The 22189-nt window shown below is 46.9% G+C and overlaps 1 protein-coding gene across 2 annotated transcripts in view; it reads right to left on the bottom strand.

Moving 5' to 3' along the window:
- The window catches only part of OPA1 (OPA1 mitochondrial dynamin like GTPase), a 568764-nt gene extending 561495 nt beyond the window's left edge, over positions 1-7269 (bottom strand). The window contains exons 1-2 of one of the 2 annotated variants that reach the window (XM_029616769.1): positions 7058-7269; positions 1542-1860 (exon numbers count right to left, since the gene is read on the bottom strand). In XM_029616769.1, the coding sequence (XP_029472629.1) occupies positions 1542-1860; positions 7058-7095 (357 nt within the window). In that variant the 5' untranslated portion in view covers positions 7096-7269. The remainder of the gene's footprint in view (positions 1-1541; positions 1861-7057) is intronic. The other variant, XM_029616770.1, reaches the window with a different exon arrangement.
- Positions 7270-22189: the final 14920 nt, after the last annotated feature.

The raw sequence follows: 22189 nt of genomic DNA, 5'->3' as shown, positions 1-22189 counted from the left end.
AACTGCACTAACCACATCCTCTGGCAACAAATTCCAGAGTAATTGTGTGTTGAGTAAAAAAGAACTCTCTCAGATTAGTTTTAAATGTGCCCCATGCTAACTTCATGGAGTGCCCCCTAGTCTATTATCCGAAAGAGTAAATAATCGATTCACATCTACCCGTTCTAGACCTCTCATAATTTTAAACATCTCTATCATATCCCCCCTCAGCCGTCTCTTCTCCAAGCTGAAAAGTCCTAACCTCTTTAGTCTTTCCTCATAGGGGAGCTGTTCCATTCCCCTTATCATTTTGGTAGCCCTTCTCTGTACCTTCTCCATCGCAATTATATCTTTTTTGAGATGCGGCGACCAGAATTGTACACAGTATTCAAGGTGCGGTCTTACCATGAAGCGATACAGAGGCATTATGACATTTTCCGTTTTATTTACCATTCCCTTTCTAATAATACCCAACATTCTGTTTGCTTTTTTGACTGCCGCAGCACACTGAACCAACGATTTCAATGTGTTATCCACTATGACACCTAGATCTTTCTTGGGTTGTAGCACCTAATATGGAACCCAACATTGTGTAATTATAGCATGGGTTATTTTTCCCTATATGCATCACCTTGCACTTATCCACATTAAATTTCATCTGCCATTTGGATGCGCAATTTTCCAGTCTCACAAGGTCTTCCTGCAATTTATCACAATCTGCTTGTGATTTAACTACTCTGAACAATTTTGTGTCATCTGCAAATTTGATTATCTCACTTGTCGTATTTCTTTCCAGATCATTTATAAATATATTGAAAAGTAAGGGTCCCAATACAGATCCCTTTTATTTTTCATTTTAGTTTCCCCTGAGGTAGCTCTTGACAAAGGAGTGAAACTCGGCCAGAGTCGGGCAAGATTTCAATAAAGGTCCTTTTTATACACACCGATCTCTACTTTTTCTTTACTGCTACAGTGCATGAAACAGGAAATTTCATAGTTTTTTTTAAACAATTCAGATAGCAAAAGTGGCCCAGAGGGTTCATCATAAACAGGAAAAAAAGAGGTGTTATAGAACTATATTAATAGATTAATCCTGAGGACTAGTGTGACAAACTTTACCACAAGGAGTTACAATTTTGAAGTTTTTCAAGCTGAATGATCTATTATATCATTAACTTGCATGCAAGACCCTATTCCATAAATAAGAGGGTCCCATGGAAAAACAATGAAAGGATCCAAGTGATAAAGATCACAGTGAATGTTTTTAACAGTTTAATGAACAACTGAAGAGCAACATTCTAAAGACAGAAACAAGCTGCTAGGCTCTCTTATTACTAAGCTCAACTAGCAGGATAGGCCAGTGGTCCGCAAGACTGGATCTCCAGTGTATGCAACTCTCTCTCATGCACATTTGTTGTGGGTATCCTGGAAACTTTACTGTCTGTGGGAAACCCTGGGCTGGGCAATATCGAGTAATAGTCAAACAAATGAGTCTGCCTATGAAAATGATCAATATTTACCGATTAATTCTGCAATGATAAGATATTTCCATAAATAAATACCTTTTTGGCTGTGTAGCCACCTCCCACTGCAGATCCTAATACAAGATAACGGAGCTTTAGAAACCGTGAAACCAGTCGCGCTACAATGAAGTTTCTGTAGGGCTGGTAGACATACTTTACTGGGAATAGTCTGGTTTTTCGTAAAGGCAGACGAGCGAGAAAGGAGAACTGCTGCAGCGATAGCTTTACCAGCGGCACCTGAGGTCTTCGATTTGAATTGCGATGGTGGTGAATACTTCGGGAAACAAAGTGCACCTTTTGCTGTGGTAATTTTACTTTTGCATTTGGCCTGTTATTTGCTATACTTCGGCATACAGTGCTGAAAGAAAATCAGAAATAGAAAACAGTAAGATATTAGCCAAGTTCCAGAGCATAAGTAAAAGCTATCAACATATTTCATTCCAATACTAATATTTTTCATCAAACCTATAACTGGGCTTGGAAACTCCCAGGAGCCAGTTCACCTAAGTATCTAAAATTTGGCACCTGGCACCTCTAAAATTCAAAAAAGCAAAAGCAAAAAGATATATATAAAAACTAAAGAGCATAATAAAAACAAACAAAATAAGCAAAACAGAAACAAAAAAAAAAAAAAAAAAAAAAAAAAAAAAAAAAAAAGAGAACCCCCCCCCCCCTTCCCACAAACATTTCCTCTGGCTCCTAAAATGTTTTGACTAGTGCCTACATTTTCTAAATATATTTCCACCCTTGTGTATAACAGAGGAACTTAATGGCTGAGATAGAGAAACATGAATATTATATTATTTTGTTCTTTCCTGAATCTCCATGTGTAGCAGCTGGGAAACAAGACACACATATATTCGAGCACACTACCACCTTGAGAGAAAGCAGTGGCAACTTTCCCACGATTTTTTATCCAGTCAGCACCAAATGGTTATCAATCTTTAGAGTAATTTCTATGACAAGTCGATGTCCTGATCAGGTGGCTAATGGAGACCATAAAACAGGATTTGCCTCCTCCATTTCCTCCGAATCCATGGAGCGAGAGAGGATTTATATTATCATTGTTTATGGTTGGTTCCTGTTATAGTCACTGATATTTTGTTGTCACTACTGACGGCATGACCGTTTTGAATTCAGGTGGATGAAGGAAGGCATACAATTGTTTAAGGATACAGAAATGCCAAAAGGCTTTCTGAGAAACCACTGAGGCTTGGCTCTTCATGGTACGAGTACAATCAAGGATGACTGATTTTTGACCGCTTGATGAAGGTATAAAATGATAGCATCTAGTGTATTTTTATCGTAACATTTACAATGGCTTGCAAAAGTATTTGACCCCCCCCAAAAAAAAAAAGAGAGTCAACAGATGTGTGGATTACAAATGACACTTACATAGATTGTTTCAGATGACCTGTTCAATATATCCCTGGAAACAGGAGTGGTGCTGAGTGATTGGAGAAGAGCAGTGGTGGTCCCGCTGCACAAGAGTGGGAGCAGAGAGGAGGCTGGAAACTATAGGCCGGTTAACCTCACCTCAATGGTGGGAAAATTAATGGAGAAACTGCTGAAGGAAAGGATAGTGAGCTATCTACAATCCGGTGGTTTGCTGCCCGAGGCAGCATGGATTCACCAGGGGAAGGTCCTGTCAGACAAATCTGATTTTTTGATTGGGTGGACTAAAAAATTAGTTGGAGGAACAGTGCTCGATGTGATCTACTTGGATGTCAGCAAAGCTACTGATAGAGTCCCACATAGGAGGCTTGTGAACAAAATGAGAAGCTTGGGAGCGAGCACCTAAGTGGTGGCATGCATTACAAACTGGTTGACGGATAGCAGACGGTAAATGGAACTTAATCTGAAGAGAGAGCAGTGTTAAGCGGAGTGCCACAAGGATCGGTGTTGTCTCTGGTTCTGTTCAATATCTTTGTGAGTGACATTGCGGAAGGGATAGAAGGTTGTCTATTTGCGGATGATACTAAGATCTGCAACAGAGTGGACACCCTGAAAGGAGTAGAGAGAATAAGACGTGATTTAAGGAAGCTTGAACGGTGGTCGAAGATATGGCAGCTGGGATTCAATTCCAATAAGTGCAAAGTCATGCATCTGGGGTGTGGTAATCCAAAAGAGCTGTATGTGATGGGGGGTGAAGGGCTGTTGTGTACGGAACAAGAGAGGGCGATAGTGTCTAGTGAACTGAAAACGTCAAAGCAACGTGACAAGGCAATAGCTAAAGCCATAAGAATGCTGGGCTGCATACAAGAGGACTAACTAATTAAAAAAAAAAAGGGGGGGGGGGGGGAGGTGATAATCCCCTTGTACAGGTCCTTGGTGAGGCCTCACCTGGAGAACTGTGTTCAGTTCTGCAGACTGTATCTCAAAAGGGACAAAGACAAGACGGAGGCAGTCCAGAGAAGGGCGACCAAGATGGTGGGTGGTCGCCAAAGGACTTATGAGGAGAGGTTGAAGGACCTAAATATGTATACCCTGGAGGAGAGGAGTAGTAGAGGAGATACAATACAGACTTTCAGATACCTGAAAGGTTTTCATGATACATAAGCAACAAGCCTTTTCCGTGACTAGAGGTCACGGAAAAGGCTTTTCCCCCTGCCATTGAAGCAGAGAGCACTGATGGAGTCGCATCAATAGTATGAAGGCTTATTGGTTAAGGGTAGTATCCACCGCGCCAGCAAGTTGCCCCCATGCACTCATTTCTCCCTTACCATCCTCTAGCCTTTGGGGATCCACAGTGTTTATCCAATGCCCCTTTGAAATCTTTCACTGTTTTTGCCTTCACCACCTGCTCCGGAAGGGCATTCCAGGCATCCACCATCCTCTCAATGAAGAAATATTTCCTGACATTGGTTCTGAATCGTTCTCCCTGGAGTTTCATATATATGTACTAGGGGCTGAAGTCAGATTGAAATCTGATCCGTCTCCAACTGCTAACAGGAGTACACTATACCCATTGGTCCTGAGTCCATCTGCTACACACTAGGAAAGCATAGTTATTCAAGCAGTATTTTTCAGTTTTTAATTTTATTTTACAAAAAATGCACAGAAATAATGAATTGTGACTTTGAAAATTTACTTTAAGAGTATACTGGTTTGCAATAAACATTCTGCCTGGAACAATCTGTGTGTCATTTTACACTAATCAAATCTGCTGACTTTTTTAGGGGGTTGAATACTTTTGCAAGCTACTATATATACCACATTATCTACAGTTGGAATGGGATGTAAGAGAAAGAAAATCACTGGGAAGCTTGTATGGTGATGCTCAAAAGAGGGCACATTAAGGAAAGAAGCTTCAGAAGAGAAAACACATACATTAAAATATTTAATGGTAATACCAGTTCAAAGGTAATGACATTTCTCCTGCCCAAGCAACAATCAGATAAGGGAAATTAAAACTAAAACAGGTAGACCTTCAGAGGAACTGGAAAGTAGATACATAACGTTCTGCCTTTGTATCATCCAGCAATCAGAAATATGATTGGAGAATATAACTAACTGTTGAACCTTTAGGTGTGGTAGAACCTAAGCATCAAACACTTAAGTAAAAAAAAAAAAAAAAAAAATGGTATATACCTAAACATGTGAAAAGTCAGTCCACTGACATAATTTTGACAAAGTGCATCTTTTTTACTTTAATTTCTGACAATTGAGGGACAAAAGGAAACATTCTGTAGAAAAAAAATCTACACCAGCAAAAAATCCATAGAAAAATGCCCATGGGAAAGTGCTAAATAAAACTGGCCACAATTCCTACAGTGGAAGTCCTATGTACTGGCATAATACAAGTTCTAAGAAGGGCATTAGCAGTAAAGTTGAGCGAAAGAACTTTTCCAACATAGTCTGGCTTATAAATGAGATTCATTCCTGTCTATGCGCAAAACAAATCATTGCAGATACTGTCCTTGCAATGGAGCAGCAGCCTAGCGATTAGAGCAGCAGGCCGAGAACCAGGAAAGCCAGGTATCAAATCCTACTGCTGCTCCTTGTGACCTCAGATAATTCATGTCACCCTCCATTACAACTTAGGGCCTTATTTACTAAGCATTTTTTTTCCATAGATAGTAAGCCCTCTATGGGCAGGGAAACTTATTGTACCTGAATACAACTCACCTTGAGACACCAATGATAAGGTGGAAAACTGGGCATCCAAATGGCAGAGGAAATTTAATGTGGACAAGTGCAAGGTGATGCATATAGGGAAATATGGGTATATGCTATAGTTACATGATTTTAGGTTCCATATTAGGAGCCACCACCCAGGAAAGAGATCTAGGTGTCATTAGTGGATAATGAATTGAAATAGTCAGCTCAGTGTGCTACAGCAGTCAGAAGAGCAAACAGAATGTTAGGAATTATTAGGAAGAGAATGGTGAATAAAACAGAAAATGTCATAATGCCTCTGTATCGCTCCATGGTGAGACCGCACCTTGAATGCTGTGTACAATTCTGGTCACCGCATCTCAAAAAAGATATAGTTGCGATGGAGAAGGTACAGAGAAGGACAACCAAAATGATAAAGGGGATGGAACAGCTCCCCTATGAGGAAAGACTAAAGAGGTTAGAGTAGTTCAGCTTGGAGAAGAGATGGCTGATGGGGGATATGATAAGAGATGTTTAAAATCATGAGAGGTCTAGAAAGGGCAAATGTGAATCGGTTATTTACTCTTTCGGATAACAGAAGGAATAGGGGGGCATTCCATTAAGTTAACATGCAGCACATTTAAAACTAATCGAAGAAAGTTCTTTTTCACTCAACACACAATCTCTGGAATGGGTTGTCACAGGATGTGGTTAGTGCAGTTAGTGTAGCTGGGTTTAAAAAAGGTTTGGATAAGCTCTTGGAGGAGACGTTCATTACCTGCTATTAATCAAGTTGACTTAGAAAATGGCCACTGCTATTACTAGCATCAGTAGCATGGGTAGACTTAGTTTTGGGATACTTGCCAGGTACTTGTAGCCTGGATTGGCCACTGTTGGAAACAAGATGCTGGGTTTGATGGACCCTTGGTCTGAGCCATTATGGCATATGTGAGCTAAATACACAATAAATACTACCTACTGCTATTTTTTAAGAAGCTTTTGGGAACTCAAATTTTCTCTTTAAAAAAACTGCAAAAAAACTGAAAGCTTCGTGCCAGACTTGTGATATTTCAAAACTATCATCAAATTAAACTGTATTTGCCCCTCCCTCTCATTTTTGCCCAAAACATACATATACCGAAGGATTTCATGTTTTCTTTCATACAGCTGGTGATATAGTATGTACTAGCTTAAACAATCACACACATACACCTGACAGTTTGCATTTATACTAACTAAGAGAGCTAGAACAGCTACATTAGCGCTACATAAGGCTGCCATAGTCTCTCTCTAGCTTATGACAATATGCGCATTAATTGGCCCTAACATGGGTGATTAAATGCTCCCCGAAAGATCCCTTCGTACTATACACAGGGCTAATAGCTCTCTCTGCTCGCCGGTGGGGTGAGCTTCGGCCTCCCCGATACTGTCAACCACACGCCCTCCTGGACACTCACCAGATGGCAACTGCGGTTCTCGCCCGAATTCGCCACATCCCGCACTCCAGAGATGATGGATGGGAACGAAGCACCAGCCACAGCTCCCGAAAGAAGCCGGTAATAACGTCAACTGCTCCTCATCACCATCACCACCCCTGCCTTATTAACCAGCCACTGCCGCTCCCCTACAAACAAGGACGCACAGCCACACTTCCGGGAACACTCGTCCGTTCCACAACCCCGTCCGGCCGGGAAACACGCACATCGCTCCTGAGGAGAAAGGTTCCGGTGAAAGGAAAGATTCCGCACAGCCACCACCCGTAAGCGTCTCTATCTGCATGTATGACATTTTTGTTTTAAATATGCTAGGTTTTACGTTTCATTGTTTTTTTTTCTTTTATGAATTCTCTGTGCTAATATAAAAGTTTTATGCACACTGTTCTATTTTTATTGTCCTACTACTTTGAACCCAGAGCCGGGACCAGCTTTTTCTGCCCCCCCGGGGTAGATATTCAGAATTATGCCCCGCATACACATTCTCACAAGCGGATGTAATCTCGCAGGTGTTCTCTTAGCCACACGCATTGTAAAACCATACTAATAAAAAGAATAAATTTCAAAATAGCAGAAGAATAGAATTTCCATTAATTAAAAAGTTACATAACTTTTATTTCCTAGCGTGTAGCATATGGACTCAGGACCAGTGGGTATAGTGTGCTCCTGATAGTAGTTGGAGATGGATAAGATTTCATTCTGACGTCAGCCCTAGTACATATACCCCTGCAGGAAGCCCTGCTCATCAGTATTTTCCGTCTCCATAGCAGTTCAGGACACTATATATGCTTGCACAGCGTTAGAGTATTCTAACCAAAGAAATCCAAAACAAGAAGAAATCTTACCCCTACAGACGAGCCCCGCTGTACTACGGTGATACCTACGGGTCACTCCAGTTGAGAATTCCTGAGAAAATTTCCGCGATACCCTCAGAGGTAGGCCTCGGTCCGGCAGCCGGTTCCTGGCGTTGACTTAGCTGCCGACATCGGGTGCAGCTGAGAGGCAGCGGGTGCAACTTCGAGCGTGGCGGTGAAGGTACTTTTCCCTCTCCCCTTGCAGCCGGAGACTCGGAACAAGACCGGGAAACACAGAGACAAGGTAAGGTAGAAAATTTCCTAAAAATCTCCGGTCTTTAGGCTCGAAGAGCCGCACAGATCGCCAGCCGGCATCAGTGCCACCGGGTTCATCAGCCCTATCCAGGCTAGACCCCAGTCTAATATAAGGGTCCTCCCACGTGGAGACCCTCTGAGGTGGTCGCCATATTGCTCGCGTGGTCGCCGTTGCCATTTTTGTTTGATCGCCGCCCTGTCCGCCAATTCGATCTGTGTGCACAAAATCACTTGTGCGCACACCGGCTCTCGTATAAGTGCCGTGCGCACAGTGACACACACGAGGGCGCCAGGTGCACAGACACACGCTCAACTGTGCCGGGCGCATAAGCAAACCCCGTGCGCACATCTTATTGAGCGCGCATCTGACCTACACGCACAACTTCGGAGCACCCGAAGCCCATAACTAAGCCTTTCGGTGTACACTTGAACGCACAAACCAGAGGTTTCTGCAATCCTACGCGCACAAACCATGGCACCACCGGACAAGAAGCTCAAGGCTCAGGTCCTCTGCTTAGCATGCCACATTAGAGCTGCGCAGCATGAAGAGGCCACGGCCCTGTATCTACAGTGCGAGGAAGCCCTGGGTGACCCAGGTCAAGGTCCTCCCCAGCTGGTACTGGAATCCGGATTCACCGACAGTACACTGGACCTCGCTACCCCCAGCGGGAGCCTCCTTCAAATGGGGCTCCCCGGGGACGCAGCGCCTCTCAATTTAGACCCAGCATCTTTCTCCTGGGTAGAATTCTTCAAAGGCCTGCATACTTTTGTCCACATGCAACCGGCGCCCCCGATGACACAACCACAGCCTCCCCCAGAGGACCCTAACATCCCGGGAACCTCTAAACCCAGAGAAGTGCCTCTCCCGCTCAAAAGCCCCAACATTGGGGACACGGACACCTCGGATGAGGATCAAGACTCCCTGGAGGAAGGGGAAATCCCTCCAGGAACAGAACCTTACCGAACCATGAGGTGGTTCTTCGCCAAAGACGAGCTTTCAGACCTCGTGGCGCACAGCTTGAAAGAGCTCGCTATCCCAGGCTCAAGTGCCACATGGGAACCGAAGACAAACCCCCTCCTAGAGGGACTCCGTCAGGCCTCCCACCATTTTCCTCTGCTGCAAGCCGTCCAACAGCTGATTGATCTGGAATGGGAGTCTCCGGAGTCCACTTTCTAGGGGGGACAGACCCTGGCAGCCCTATACCCCCTGGACCCCGCTGCCAAAAATCCTCCTGGCATTCCCCAAAGTGGATGCCATGGTCTGCGCAGTCTCAAAGCGCACTACCATCCCAGTCAAAGGAGGAGCGGCGCTCGAGGATGCCCAGGACAGACATCTGGAATCCATCCTCAAACAGTCATTCGATGTATCGGCTATGTCACTACAGATCGCAGCCTGCTGCGCCGTGGTGATAAACGCCTGCTTATCAAAGACCAGGAACGCCACGACACCCCTCGAAGCACTAGAACCAGCAGTATCATTCCTCACTGATGCGACCTCCAACCTGGTGCGCACCGCAGCCAGAGGCATTTCGTCCGTTGTGGCAGCCAGAAGGCAACTCTGGCTCTGAAGCTGGTCAGCCTACATGACGTCCAAGACGAGACTCACGAGAATGCCTTTTAAGGGAACCCTCCTGTTCGGAAGCGAACTGGAGAAGTTAGCCGACAAATGGGGCAAATCCCCACTACTGCAGCTACCGGAGGACAAGAACAAGAGAAGCCAGTGCCCCTGAGGAAAGTCATCAGGCTGGAGAAACTCGGGTGGGTGGTCAACACAAACAACAGCTGTCTGCAGCCCTCCCAGCTGGGTCAGCGGGGGACCGGGAAGTGTGGCAACACCCCTGTGTGTTCTTGGTGACACACTGGTGTGTCGCGACACACCGGTTGAGAACCACTGCTCTAGCAGATGGTGGAGGTGCAAAACCTACAGTCTGGTTACTTAGTGTAGATAATTTTTTTCTTGTGTTTGTAGTGATTTGTTAATCTGAAAGGTTGAGGTTACACAATTAGAACAGCATGTTTTAGCCTAAACCACACGGTTTCTGAAGGAGTGTGGTGGCCTCCCAGGGGGTTGCCAGGTCCTGAGGGAACCATCCCCCATGGTTTCAGAGGCAATTGCAGCTAAGGGCTGAGAGCTCTGTTGCTGGGTGTATGCAGCACTGGGGTGATACCGGGGAGCCCAGCTCACTCACCCGAGACAGTCCAGGAACCGCGCAAGACCGGGCAAGTACAGCTTGATCAAAAAAAAGAAAAGTTTTGTTTGTTGCTTGTCTCTCAGTCTCAGCTATGCCTCGCGGCCTAGCTGGAGCTTTAATCGCTGTTCGGGCCTCCGGGGTGGTTGCAGTATTCGCGGGCTCTTTCAGGCAGGTTTTCCCGGTTTGTCTCCTGCTGATTCTGCCGCGGTGGTCGCCTCTTCATGCGGGCGGTCCGATGTGCGCGTGCTCACCCCTGCAGTGAGGTATTGTGCCCAGACTGTTCCCGGGGAGAGAGAGAGCTTCCACGGCCCCCGAGAGGGTGGTTGGGCACGTTCAGACCGTCGCCGGAGAGTTTTGGGGGCTAGAGTCTCCTTTGTCGGGTCCGTTCCTGTTGAGCGTGGGAACGGACGCCATTTTGGAAGTTTTCGTGCCAGCAACGAGGAAAGAGACGCAGTCGGCGGCGGGGGAGGGGAATCTTCCGCCGCCATTATCACCTAATCCCGCAGTTCCTGAGGGGGACCTGATAATGCCCAGGTGACTTCCAAAGACAAGTCTTCATAATGATGGGGCGCCAGTCCATTCTTCGGTGCCTGCAGTGTTTTTCGAGGAATGGCCAAGATAACCATGGATAGGTGGGCACTTACCTGGATAAGTCAAGGCTATGCCTTAGATTTTACGCGGTGCCCTCGGGTTCGAGCTTTCATCTCCCTCTGCGGTTACGACTCCAAGCGACAAGCGGTCCAGGAACCCTTGCAGTGCCGGGTCCACCTGAGAGCCATTGTCCCAGTGCCTCCAGAGGTAAGACAGACAGGTCGTTACTACCTTTACTTTGTGGGGCCAAGGAAAAGAGGGATCTTTTTGGCCCATTCTGGATCTCAAAAGAGTAATCCGGTGTCTCAGAGGGCCACAGTTTCGCATGGAGACTCTACAGTCGGTCATTGCTTCAGGGCACACGGCAGAGTTCTTAGCGTCCTTGGATGTCACGAAGGCGTACCGGCATATCTGTATCCGTTCCGACCACAAGAGGTTTCTGCGGTTTTCGATCCTGGAGCATCAGGTGATGGCAGCCCATCTCCGCACGGAGGGAGTTCTACTCCATCCCTACTTGGACGGCTGACTGATTTAACCGATATTGGTGGTATTTCCCCGAGGGGCGATTCATGGAGTGCTCCAGCTTCTGCAGTCGCTGTGCTGGGTGGTCAATTTCGCCAAGAGTCGGCTGGGGCCAACTCAGTCCTTGGAATATTTGGGTGCTTTATTCGGCAATCAGCAGGGCAGACTTTCTTACTTCAGACTGCATCACTCAGTTGCAAGGTCAAGTGCGAGACTTATTGATCAAGCATCCATCCAGAGTTTGCGATTATTTGCAGGTTCTTGGTTCAATGTCTTTCATCTTAGAATTGGGATCCTGGGCCTTTGCTCTTAGGAGGCTTTGCAGTCAACCTTGCCTTTCCGATGGACCCCAATCCCCGAACCTTTTTCATCTGCCTCTTCCACTGACGGATGCAGCATGGGGACAGTCTCAATTGGTGGTTGTGGATGGGCAATTTTGTCCCATGGTATCTCCCTGGATGTTCCCGACGGGACATTGGTTACCACGGATGCCAGTCCCTCTGGTTGTGGGGCGGTGTGCTGGGGGAACTCGGTACAGGGATTATGATTTCCTGAGGAATCGCAGTAGTCGGTCTATCGTCTGGAAACCAGGGCTCTGTGGCTAGCGCTACAGGCATTCTGGCCTCGCCTCCACGGGAGGTCGGTCAGAATTCTTTTGGACAATGAGACTTCAGTGGCATATATCCATGTCAAAGGGGGCACCAGGAGTCGACCTGTGGCACTGGAAGCTCATCAATTGATCTCCTGGGCGGAGCGCAACTCAGTCAATACAGCATTGTCTCACTTCGCCGGAGTGGGCAACGTGCAGCCAGTCCTTTTTCAACTGTCACCGTCTAGATCCCGGGGAATGGGAGTTGGCGAATGCTGCCTCTCAACTCTGTTGCGACGCGTGGGGCACGTCCAGCATGGCTTTCATGGCGACATTTCAGAATGCCACAGTGCCGCAGTTTTATGGTCATCTCAGAGAGACGAGAGTGGAAGGGGTAGATCCCTAGTGCTGTCCTGGTCCACCAGGGTTCTTCTGTACGTCTTCCCGCCTTGCCCATTGATTGACGAGGTACTCGGGCAAATAGAGATCCATCCAGGAGTGGTAATCCTGGTAGTCCTAGAATGGCCAAGACGTCCCTGGTGGGCGGACCTTCTCACATCTGGCGGTAGCGGGTCCGCTGAGGTTTCCAGTTTCTTCTAGACCTGCTGCATCAAGGGTCTGTTTGTTTGAAGGAAGTGTATCGCTTTTGTCTAGCAGTTTGGCCTTTGAAAGGCACCGTTTACGTTGCAAGGGCTATTATTCAGCTGTATGGCTATGCTCCGAGGGTCGCGTGATCCTACCACTAACATAGCGTACGTATCAGTTTGGAAGATTTTTCAGCTTAGTGTCTGGATCGTGAGGTACTACCTACCTGGGCCTCGGTGTCAGCGGTGTTTTGGTTTTTCTTCCATCGGGACTGGCCATAGACTTGTCAGGTAGTTCTGTTTGAGTGCTCTTGATGGTTTGCGTGGCGCTGTGCAAGGCGTAGCATTAACGGCTCATCTGGAAGTGGTTCGTTTTCCTAAGGGGAGCAAATCACTTGTGTCCTCTGCTGAGACATTCTTGTCCGGCGGGGAGTCTGAAATTACTTTTCATGACTCCTTCCTCGGCGCCTTCTGAGCTTTTCCAAAGGTCGACTTTGAGGGATTTTACCTTGAAGGTAGTTTTTTTTTTTTCTAGTGGCCATCTCTTCGACTAGTAGGATGTCGGAACTCCGGGCGCTTTGCTGTTCAAAACCCTTTTTTGCAGATTTCAGATTCGGGGGTTTTCATTACGGCCAATTCCTTCCTACCAAAGGTGTTTTTTCTTCATTTCAGGTTGACCAACCGAGGAACTACCGGCCTTCACGGAATTAGCTCACTCGGATGCTTTGTCTAGGGACTTGCGGAGGCTGGATGGTCACAGAGCTTTGCTGCGTTGTCTGGAGATTGTGTTGCGTTTGTGCCTGTTCTCACCCTCACTCCACCCTCTCTACCTTAGTGGCGACTCCCTTCGGGTCAGACGGACAGATGCTGCCGTGGCTTCTCCTCGCCGCTTCTCCCTGGAATCCCTGGGCTGGCCTGCGCTGCGGATCCGCCATGTTCCTGATGACATAATGGCGCGCGCACGCGCTCCAGAGTTTGTACTGGCAAGAGCGTGAACCTCGGGGGCGCCCCCCCCCCCCCACTTCCAACTTAAAAGGTCTTTGCTTGCAACTATGAATCGAGTTAGCAAGGGGAATTCTTTCTCCGCTGCTCTGCCTCCACAAACTTACCTAGGGGTACCTGCTCCTCGGGGGCCCCACTCTCTCTCTTCTTGATTTCAGATTGCTAAGATGGGATCCGGTACTCGCTCCTCGAGGGCCTACGTCCCTGAATGCTCAGAAGACTCCTTACTACCTGGAAGTGATTGCAGACGTGAATACTGTGAGTTCTATTACAGATAGGAATCGGTATTCGTTCCACGAGGGCCTATGTTCCTAATCTCCAAAGACTCCCTTCTGTCTAAGACGTTATCGCAGGTACAGAGATCATGAGTCATTATTGCAGATAGGAACCGGTACTCGCTCCACGAGGGCCCATGTTCCTAAATCCCTTCTCAACTCTCTTCTATATCAGAAGCAATCAAATACCTATATCTTGTGAATTACTATTATAGATTGCAGATAGGAACCGGTACTCGCTCCACGAGGGCCTATGTTCCTAAAAACCTCCAAAGACTCTCTTCTATTCCAGAAGCCATCTCATACACAGATATTGTGAGTTCTCATTCCAGACTGCATATAGGAACCAGTACTCGCCTACTGCTCCTGTTCCTGAATATACTGAAGACTGTTGCATAGAAGCCATTAGAGATCTCTACAATTGTGAGTGTATCATCTACTACTGGTTATGTATCCAGCATACCCCGTCTACTCACTACCTATAGTCTCTCTCTCTACAGCTCAGCAACCCAGAGACTACAATTCCAGTATCTGAGGGACTTCAACCCTGCTGGGCACATCAGCTCACTACTGCCACCTCTGGTGGTTCTACTTCCTGTCTAATAAAGAACTATCTGTGTTTGTCTCCATACTCCAGCCTAGCCGGTGGTCCCTCTCAGGATATCCTCCTGGGGGCACTGTCATCTGCCATCGGCCCAGGGTTTCACCAATTTACATTAAGTGTTCATTCTTTACACTACTAGAGCGGTATTATACAGACTGCCACTCTGTGGGAAGTCAACCCACCACAGATCATTAACTCCACCTAAGGAGTATTACAATTGTTAGCTCTTCCCCTTGGCAGGGTGATCCATAACAGATTGCTAACTCCCTGACGGACTTATAACAGATTGCCAGCTCCTCCCCATGGCGGGGTGATTTATTACAGATTCTTACTCCGCCCCCTGGGGAGCAGTTTCTACAGTTTGCTAACTCCTCCCTCTACAGGAGGAGCTCGATAACAGATTGTTAACTTCGAGCAGCAGATTTATAACAGATTGTAAATGCCTTTCATGTGTTGGACCATCATTTTGGATTATGGAGTGGTCTCAAACGAGGACGGTAGGCTTCAAAGCCTACCATCACTCACTGGCTGAAGGTCGCTTTCGCTCGGCCTATGTGCTTCGCGGTAGATCTCTTCCAGCGGGCTGCGGTGGCATTCTGGGCGGAGTGTCAGATGGTTTCTCTGCAGGAGCTTTGTCGGGCGGCTATTTGGAAATCCTGGCATACTTGTGAGGCATTGCAGATTTGCAGCTAATGCTTGGACAACCAGAGACTTTGGTGAAGGTGTGCTGCGAGCGGGCCTCTCCGGATCCCATCCCAGGTAAGGAAGCTCTGGTACATCCCAGGAGTCTGGACTGATCCGGGTACGTACAGGGAAAGGAAAATTAGTTTCTTACCTGATAATTTTCGTTCCTGTAGTACCACGGATCAGTCCAGAGCTCCGCCCACATGGAGGTGAGGGAGAGTCCGCTCAATTGATTTTCTTCTGTGCGCTTTCAGATCTGCAGAGATTTCCGTTAATAGTCCTCAAGTGAGGCTTCAGGTTGAGTTCCTGCCGAATTACGTGCTCCGGTTGTTTTTCTCTTCCATGTTGAGGAGTTGTAGTGTGTAGTTAGGCTGGTTTGTTGGGAACCATTCTGCTGACATTGAGTAATACTGCCGGACTGTAGGTGGCACCATTCTATATAAGGCAGAGTTTGTTTTGTAAACTTCTCTGTCTCTATCTGCTAGAGGGGGGGGGGGGGGGGGGCAAAACCCAGGAGTCTGGACTGATCCATGGTACTACAGGAATGAAAATTATCAGGTAAGAAATTATTTTTCCTTTATTGTATTTTATTTATCCAAATTGTAAACCATCTAATGCATGTAAAGAGCTGGCTTTCTTCTAACTGCCTTAGAGCTTTAATACTAAAGGGCAGGGGATTTCAGCAGTGCAATGAAAAGTGCTCGCATCTAATGTAGGCTCATTTCTTGAACATTTGAAATGGCCTTTAAAAATGATTCTGCGGTCTTTGCTGGCCACTTATACAAGGTGGCAATATAGTGACATAGCAGTAAAAGATCAACAGGCCATCCAATGCAAACCAATAAATTAGTTATTCTATAAGGAGCCTCCCGCCTCGTGGGATTCCAGACTGCCCAGTTACTTTGGCCCATATTGCTAATGACAACCCAGTTGCCAACCATAAAAGCTTGGCTGCCCTTAGGATATCACTCCTCCAAATTGTTTTTTGTTGTCTTCTTCTTTGGTTCTCTGCCCTTCCAGGCAGATGAGTGTACAGTTTCTCACACCTAACCCAAAGTGGGTGAAGTAGTGGAGGCCTGGGTCAGCTGGTGGAGGTCTCACAAGTAAGTATTTTCATATGTGAGATATGCGCATACATTAGCCAACTTTATAAAATACCTGCCTCCGCGCATAAACTGAAAGTTATTACGCCCAAATGTTACAATTATTTTGCACATAAAATAGATGTACAGATTATGCAGATCCCTGCATTAAAGAAATGATACGCATATACTCATGGGGTGGTGATAAGTGGTATTTTATAAACCTGCAGCTCCTGCCCGAAAATACAGACATAACTTTGGGTGCACCTACCTATGGGGCCGATGCAGTGAAAGCGCGTAGAAAATGGGCACTTGCATTGAGTGTCCAATCCACTTCTCCTGGGCGCGTGATGCAATACGTTAATGAGCTGCTGTGCTAAAAAGGAAACACTAGGGATAAACTGTGTATTCCTAGTGTGTCCTTGGCATCGGGCGCCCAGGTGACTTGGCTTTGTGGGTTAGGAAAACGGATGCTCAATTTATAGGCATCCGTTTTCCTAACCTGCGCATAGCCTCGGTTTAGGAAAATGGATGCTGGTAAATTGAGCATCCGTTTTCCTAACCTGACTGCCTTCAAGCCTTTTTTTTTTTTTTCATGATGCTGCTTTCTGTGGTTCATCCTACGTGTAATCACGACAATATTAAGTCAGAGGAACCACAGCAAAGCAGTATTTTTTACTGTTTTGTTGAGGTTTGGGGCGCGTCTAAACAATGCCAGCTTCAGGGCTGGCATTAATTTTTGCTGGTCCGCGTCTGGCACATGGTGATTTTTTACATCGGAGGTACAGGCTAATAGCCTCATCTATATGGCATTTACATGTGAAAAGTGCTACTAGCTATGTGCTGGTTTGGATGCACATTTTGGATGCACTAGTCCCATTATTGCATCAGAAATTATTCTAGCGTGTCCAAAACGTGCATCCAACCTCGCGACAAGCTGTGCGCTAGATTGAGTGCACTATATTGTATCATCCTGATTGTGTGTATGTGTTGAGTTATGCACTGTATTGAAAATTACCTTCTTGAATTCTTAAGAACATGCCATACTAGGTCAGACCAAGGGTCCATCAAGCCTAGCATCCTGTTTCCAATAGTGGCCAATCCAGGCCATAAGAACCTGGCAAGTACCCAAAAACTAAATCTATTCCATGCTACTGTTGCTAGTAATAGCAGTGGCTACTTTCTAAGTCAACTTAATTAATAGCAGATTATGGACTTCTCCTCCAAGAACTTATCCAATCCTTTTTTAAATACAGCTACACTAACTACACTAACCACATCCTTTGGCAACAAATTCCAGAGTTTAATTGTGCATTGAGTAAAAAAGAACTTTCTCTGATTAGTTTTAAATGTGCCCCATGCTAACTTCATGGAGTGCCCCTTAGTCTTTCTATTATCTGAAAGAATAAATAACTGATTCACATTAACCCGTTCTAGACCTCTCATGATTTTAAACACTTCTATCATATCCCCCCTCAGCCGTCTCTTCTCCAAGCTGAAAAGTCCTAACCTCTTTAGTCTTTCCTCATAGGGGAGCTGTTCCATTCCCTTTATCATTTTGGTTCCCTTCTCTGTACCTTCTCCATCACAACTATATCTTTTTTGAGATGCGGCAACCAGAATTGTACACAGTATTCAAGGTGTGGTCTCACCACGGAGCGATACAGACGCATTATGACATTTTCTGTTTTATTCACCATTCCCTTTCTAATAATTCCCAACATTCTGTTTGCTTTTTTGACTGCCGCAGCACACTGAACCGACTATTTCAATGTGTTATCCAGGGCCGGTGGAAGCACTAGGCCTGGGCCTGGGCCTGGGGCGCTGAGCAGTGGTATACCGAGGGGAGGTTAGGGGGAGCCAATGCGGCCACCGGTGGACCTCATCCCATTGGCGGCTGAGCAGAGAACTACCGTTGTGCTGTGCTGTGTGCCGGACACACACAGCAGGAAGATCTGCCGGGCCGTGGTGGAGCTCATATCACCACGGCCCGAAGAAAAAGGTCGCGTCCAAACCTGCAGGTGCTCCTCCTCCTTTCTGCCCGCGCGGCCTCGGAAGAAAATGTTGCTGGAACCGTGCTGGCAGCAAGGAGGAGGAGATCAGCCGCATGCAGAAGAGGAGCAGCGTTTATAGTCATCCGAGAATCCCAAGTCGCAGCGGGCTGAGAAGAGGAGGAGGCCCAGTAGCAGGGCCGCCGCCGCGGATCCCACATTGCAGGCGGCCCGAGAAGATCGAGGCCGCTGCAGAGCCCATCCTGCGGCGATCCGTGAAAAGGAGGTCCAGAGGCAAGAGAGAGGCTGAGGGCCTGTAGAGTGTGTGTGTGTGTGTGTGTGTATGAGATGACTTGAGAGATTGTGTGAGAGTGAGTTGAGAGACTGTGTGGGAGTGAGGACCTGAATGTTTGCAGAGATAGCATGTGAGAGCCTCTGTGTGTGTGAGAGAGACAGCATGTGACAGTGAGAACCTGTGCTTGAGCAAGACAATATGTGGGAGTGAGAGAGAGCCTGTGTGTGAGAGTCAGACAGCATGTGGGGGAGAGAGCCTGTGGGTGTGTGAGAGAGAAAAAGCATGTGAGAATGAGAACCTGACCGTGTGTTTGTGGGAAGAAGATAGATGGAGAGAAATGAAATAAAAAAAAGACAATATAAATGGAATTGGCAAAGAAATAAGAAAGGGAAGGTGGAACAAAAAAGCCTGTGACCAACCGATTAGAAAACTAAGATTAGACAGCAAGGGTAAAAAAAAAATTCTTTTTACTGATTGACACATGTAATCTTTGGTAATGTGCAAGAGTAGCACTTTCTCTATGCGGATCTCACAACGTACGAGATCAGCATGGAGGAAGTGGAAACCCACAGGGCCTGCACAGAGGAGGCAGCAGAATGGGCTTCAGTGCCAGTAGCAGCAATCAGCGCCTCCTCCAATAGCCATGCAACAGCAGTGACAGTGGCAGCAGAGGAATGAGAGAGGCTCCGAGGTTGCTGGCAAAAGAAAGAGAGGGGGTCTGCCTTTAGTGTGTGCATGTGTATGAATGGGAGTCTGCCTGGGGGTGTATGTGTGTGAATACATGGGTGCCTGCCTGAGGGTGTGTCTGTGTATGAGAATGAATGGGTGTCTTCCTGGTGTTTGTATGTGTGAGAATAGGTGCCTGCCTGTGTGTGGTGTATGTGTGTGTGAGAATGAATTGGTGCATGCCTGGTGGTCTGTATGTGTGAGAATGAATGTGTGCATGCCTGGGGGATGGTGAGGAAGTGGTGTGAGAATGATTGGGAGCTTGCCTGGGTGTGTGTGTATGTGAGGGAGCCAGTGAGAGTGAGAGCCATGAGTGTGTATGAGAAAATCCAGGGGCGTAAGAGTGTGTGTGGGGGGGGAGTGTGTGTTGGGGGAGAGAGTGTCTTACACCTGAGAGTGTGTCAGTGTCTGTGAGAGTGAGAGGTTATGGTGGGTATAAGAGCATGAATGTGTATGTATGTGACAGTGTATATGTGAGAGAGAATGGACATGTGAGTATGTATGAGAGAGAGAGGATAACCTCCTAATCCTCGACAATATCAGGGTGACTGGAAATCAAGAGCTCCCACATATGGACAGCAGGGGCTTTTTAAAATCCTTAGTAGTTTTAATTATTGGGTGTTATTTGATATATGTGCTGTTTTGAAATATTTTATTGGTGTTTGGGAAATTGTAATAAATGTATATGATTTTAATTAATAGAAATTCTATTTATCAGTAGTTTTAAAATATTCTTTTATTAGTATGGTTTTACTATTATAACTGATGCTTTATGTTTCTTGATTTTATTTGTTTTATAAGGAATGGTGGTTCTGTTTTACCATTGTTAATACATAGAGTCTGGCTTCTTGGGGTTTCCTGTTGAGATTATCCAATTCCGGAAGTGGATCCTTAGGCCGACCGGCCAGGAATGGCGGCCGGGAGGCAGAACACACACTGGGCTGACGAGACTTCACCTGGAAACCCGTGACCCCTCCAGAGGAGCTGTAAGAACCCGGGTCACTAGGGCTTAGGAGTCTTCACCCTGGAAGTCCGCGGTCCCCCCAGGAGGAGCCCGTAGGGACCCGGACCGCTGGGACTTAGGCGGAGTAGAGATGTAACCCAGAAGGTGTGCGAACCGGAATCTAGGCAGCAAACAGGCGGAGTCGGAATCACGGACCGGAGTCAAGACTGGTGGCAGGCAGATGGAGTCGGAGTCACAGGCTGAGGTCGAGGCAGGCGGCAGGCAAGCGGAGTCGGAGTCACAGGCTGAGGTCGAGGCAGGCGGCAGGCAAGCAGAGACGGAGTCACAGGCTGAGGTCGAGGCAGGCGGCAGGCAAGCGGAGACGGAGGCACGGACCAGGATCAAGGCAGGCGGCAGGCAAGCAAAGTCGAGTCACAAGCAGGAATCAAGGCAGGTGGCTGGCAAGCAGGAAACACGGTCAGGCAAGCAGGATTCAAGGCAGGAAAGCAGGAAACACGGTCAGGCAAGCAGGATTCAAAGCAGGCAGGCTGGAACTGGGAACCGAAAGATCAGGACGGCAACTAGCACTTCAGTGAAGTAACCTCGTTGCAAGGCAAAGTCTGAGTTCCCGGGTTCCTGTTTAAATCCCCTTACCGGCGTCTGACATCAGGGGGGCGGATCCTGACATCCGGGGCTGAGAGTAGAAAACCCCGGTTCTCGCGCGCGTACCAGTCCAGGGGGCGGAGTCTTCGGCGGCGTCTCCCTCGTGGAGACGCCGCTGCCACGCGGCTTGAGAGGCCCAAAACCCGGCGGTCTTCAGCCGCTGCCACGCGGCTCGGGAGGACCGGGACCCGGCGAAACGCGGCGCTTCAGAGGGAGGTAAGGGCCCGGTCACTGCCCCAGTGACCGGGATCGCAACATTTCCATTTCAGTTTTTGTCTAATTTGTGCTCCTTTATTTTGTATTCTGTATTTGGTGAAGATCTGTCTCTGCTCTGTGTGTGTGACCATGATGAGAGATTCTGCTAGCATATAGTACCTGTATAGGGATCTATAGCAATCGGGTTTGTTTTGTTTCCTCAGTAGATGCTGTATTGGTATTCTAGGACCCAGTGTAATATTTACCCTTGCTTATTCACAGGTAGGGGTATTGTTGTTTGAGTCCTTGGTGTTATTACTGTTAAGTTATGATGGGATTGCAGTATAGATTTTGAGTGTCTTTTTTGTGGGATTTCATATTAGTTCACAATGTGCCTGGCAGTGGAAGCTGTTTGTGCTGCTGTTACTGTGAGGTGACACCAGAATTTGAAAATATCTTTTAGTATGATAAGCTGTAAGGGAAACATCCAAGCTCCATTGTTTGGGGGAATTTCAGTGGATGCACAGAGTTACAGAACTGGAGGTGCAGGATTTATATTGACATTCTGCCCCTTCCTATATATTCCAGACTTCACTCTCATAGTCCTATAGAATTAGTTGAATGAGGCTATCAAATAATTTTATAGTGTGAAACTGGCCAGCTTTTTAAAATTACGCTGAAACCCTTTGGACTTTTTTATTAATTTTTTTTAATAACCAATTTTAAAGCAGGATCCATGCTATAGAGGTGGGTGTGATGAAGAAATGTCAATTTGGCTGCCCCCCCCAAAAAAATTCTTGTCTAGAGACGCCACTGATTTTCTGTGACCTTAAGCATTAGTACAAGAAGGATTACGGGGGGGATGCTGGAGAGGCACACAAATGCATTGTCCCCCGGGCGCTGGAGACCCTTGGTACGCCACTGGGTGTGAGCCATATGGAGCCGCAAGCGGTGGCAAAGAGGAGTGGAGATTTGGCGGGCTATGAGCAGTGCCCATCCTGCTCGTGACCCAGAAACATAGAAATGACAGCAGAAGAAGATCAAATGGC

The sequence above is a fragment of the Rhinatrema bivittatum genome, chromosome 9, assembly GCF_901001135.1.
Source record: "Rhinatrema bivittatum chromosome 9, aRhiBiv1.1, whole genome shotgun sequence".
In the NCBI taxonomy this organism is placed as follows: domain Eukaryota; kingdom Metazoa; phylum Chordata; class Amphibia; order Gymnophiona; family Rhinatrematidae; genus Rhinatrema; species Rhinatrema bivittatum.
This window is presented reverse-complemented; position numbering and strand designations above follow the sequence as displayed.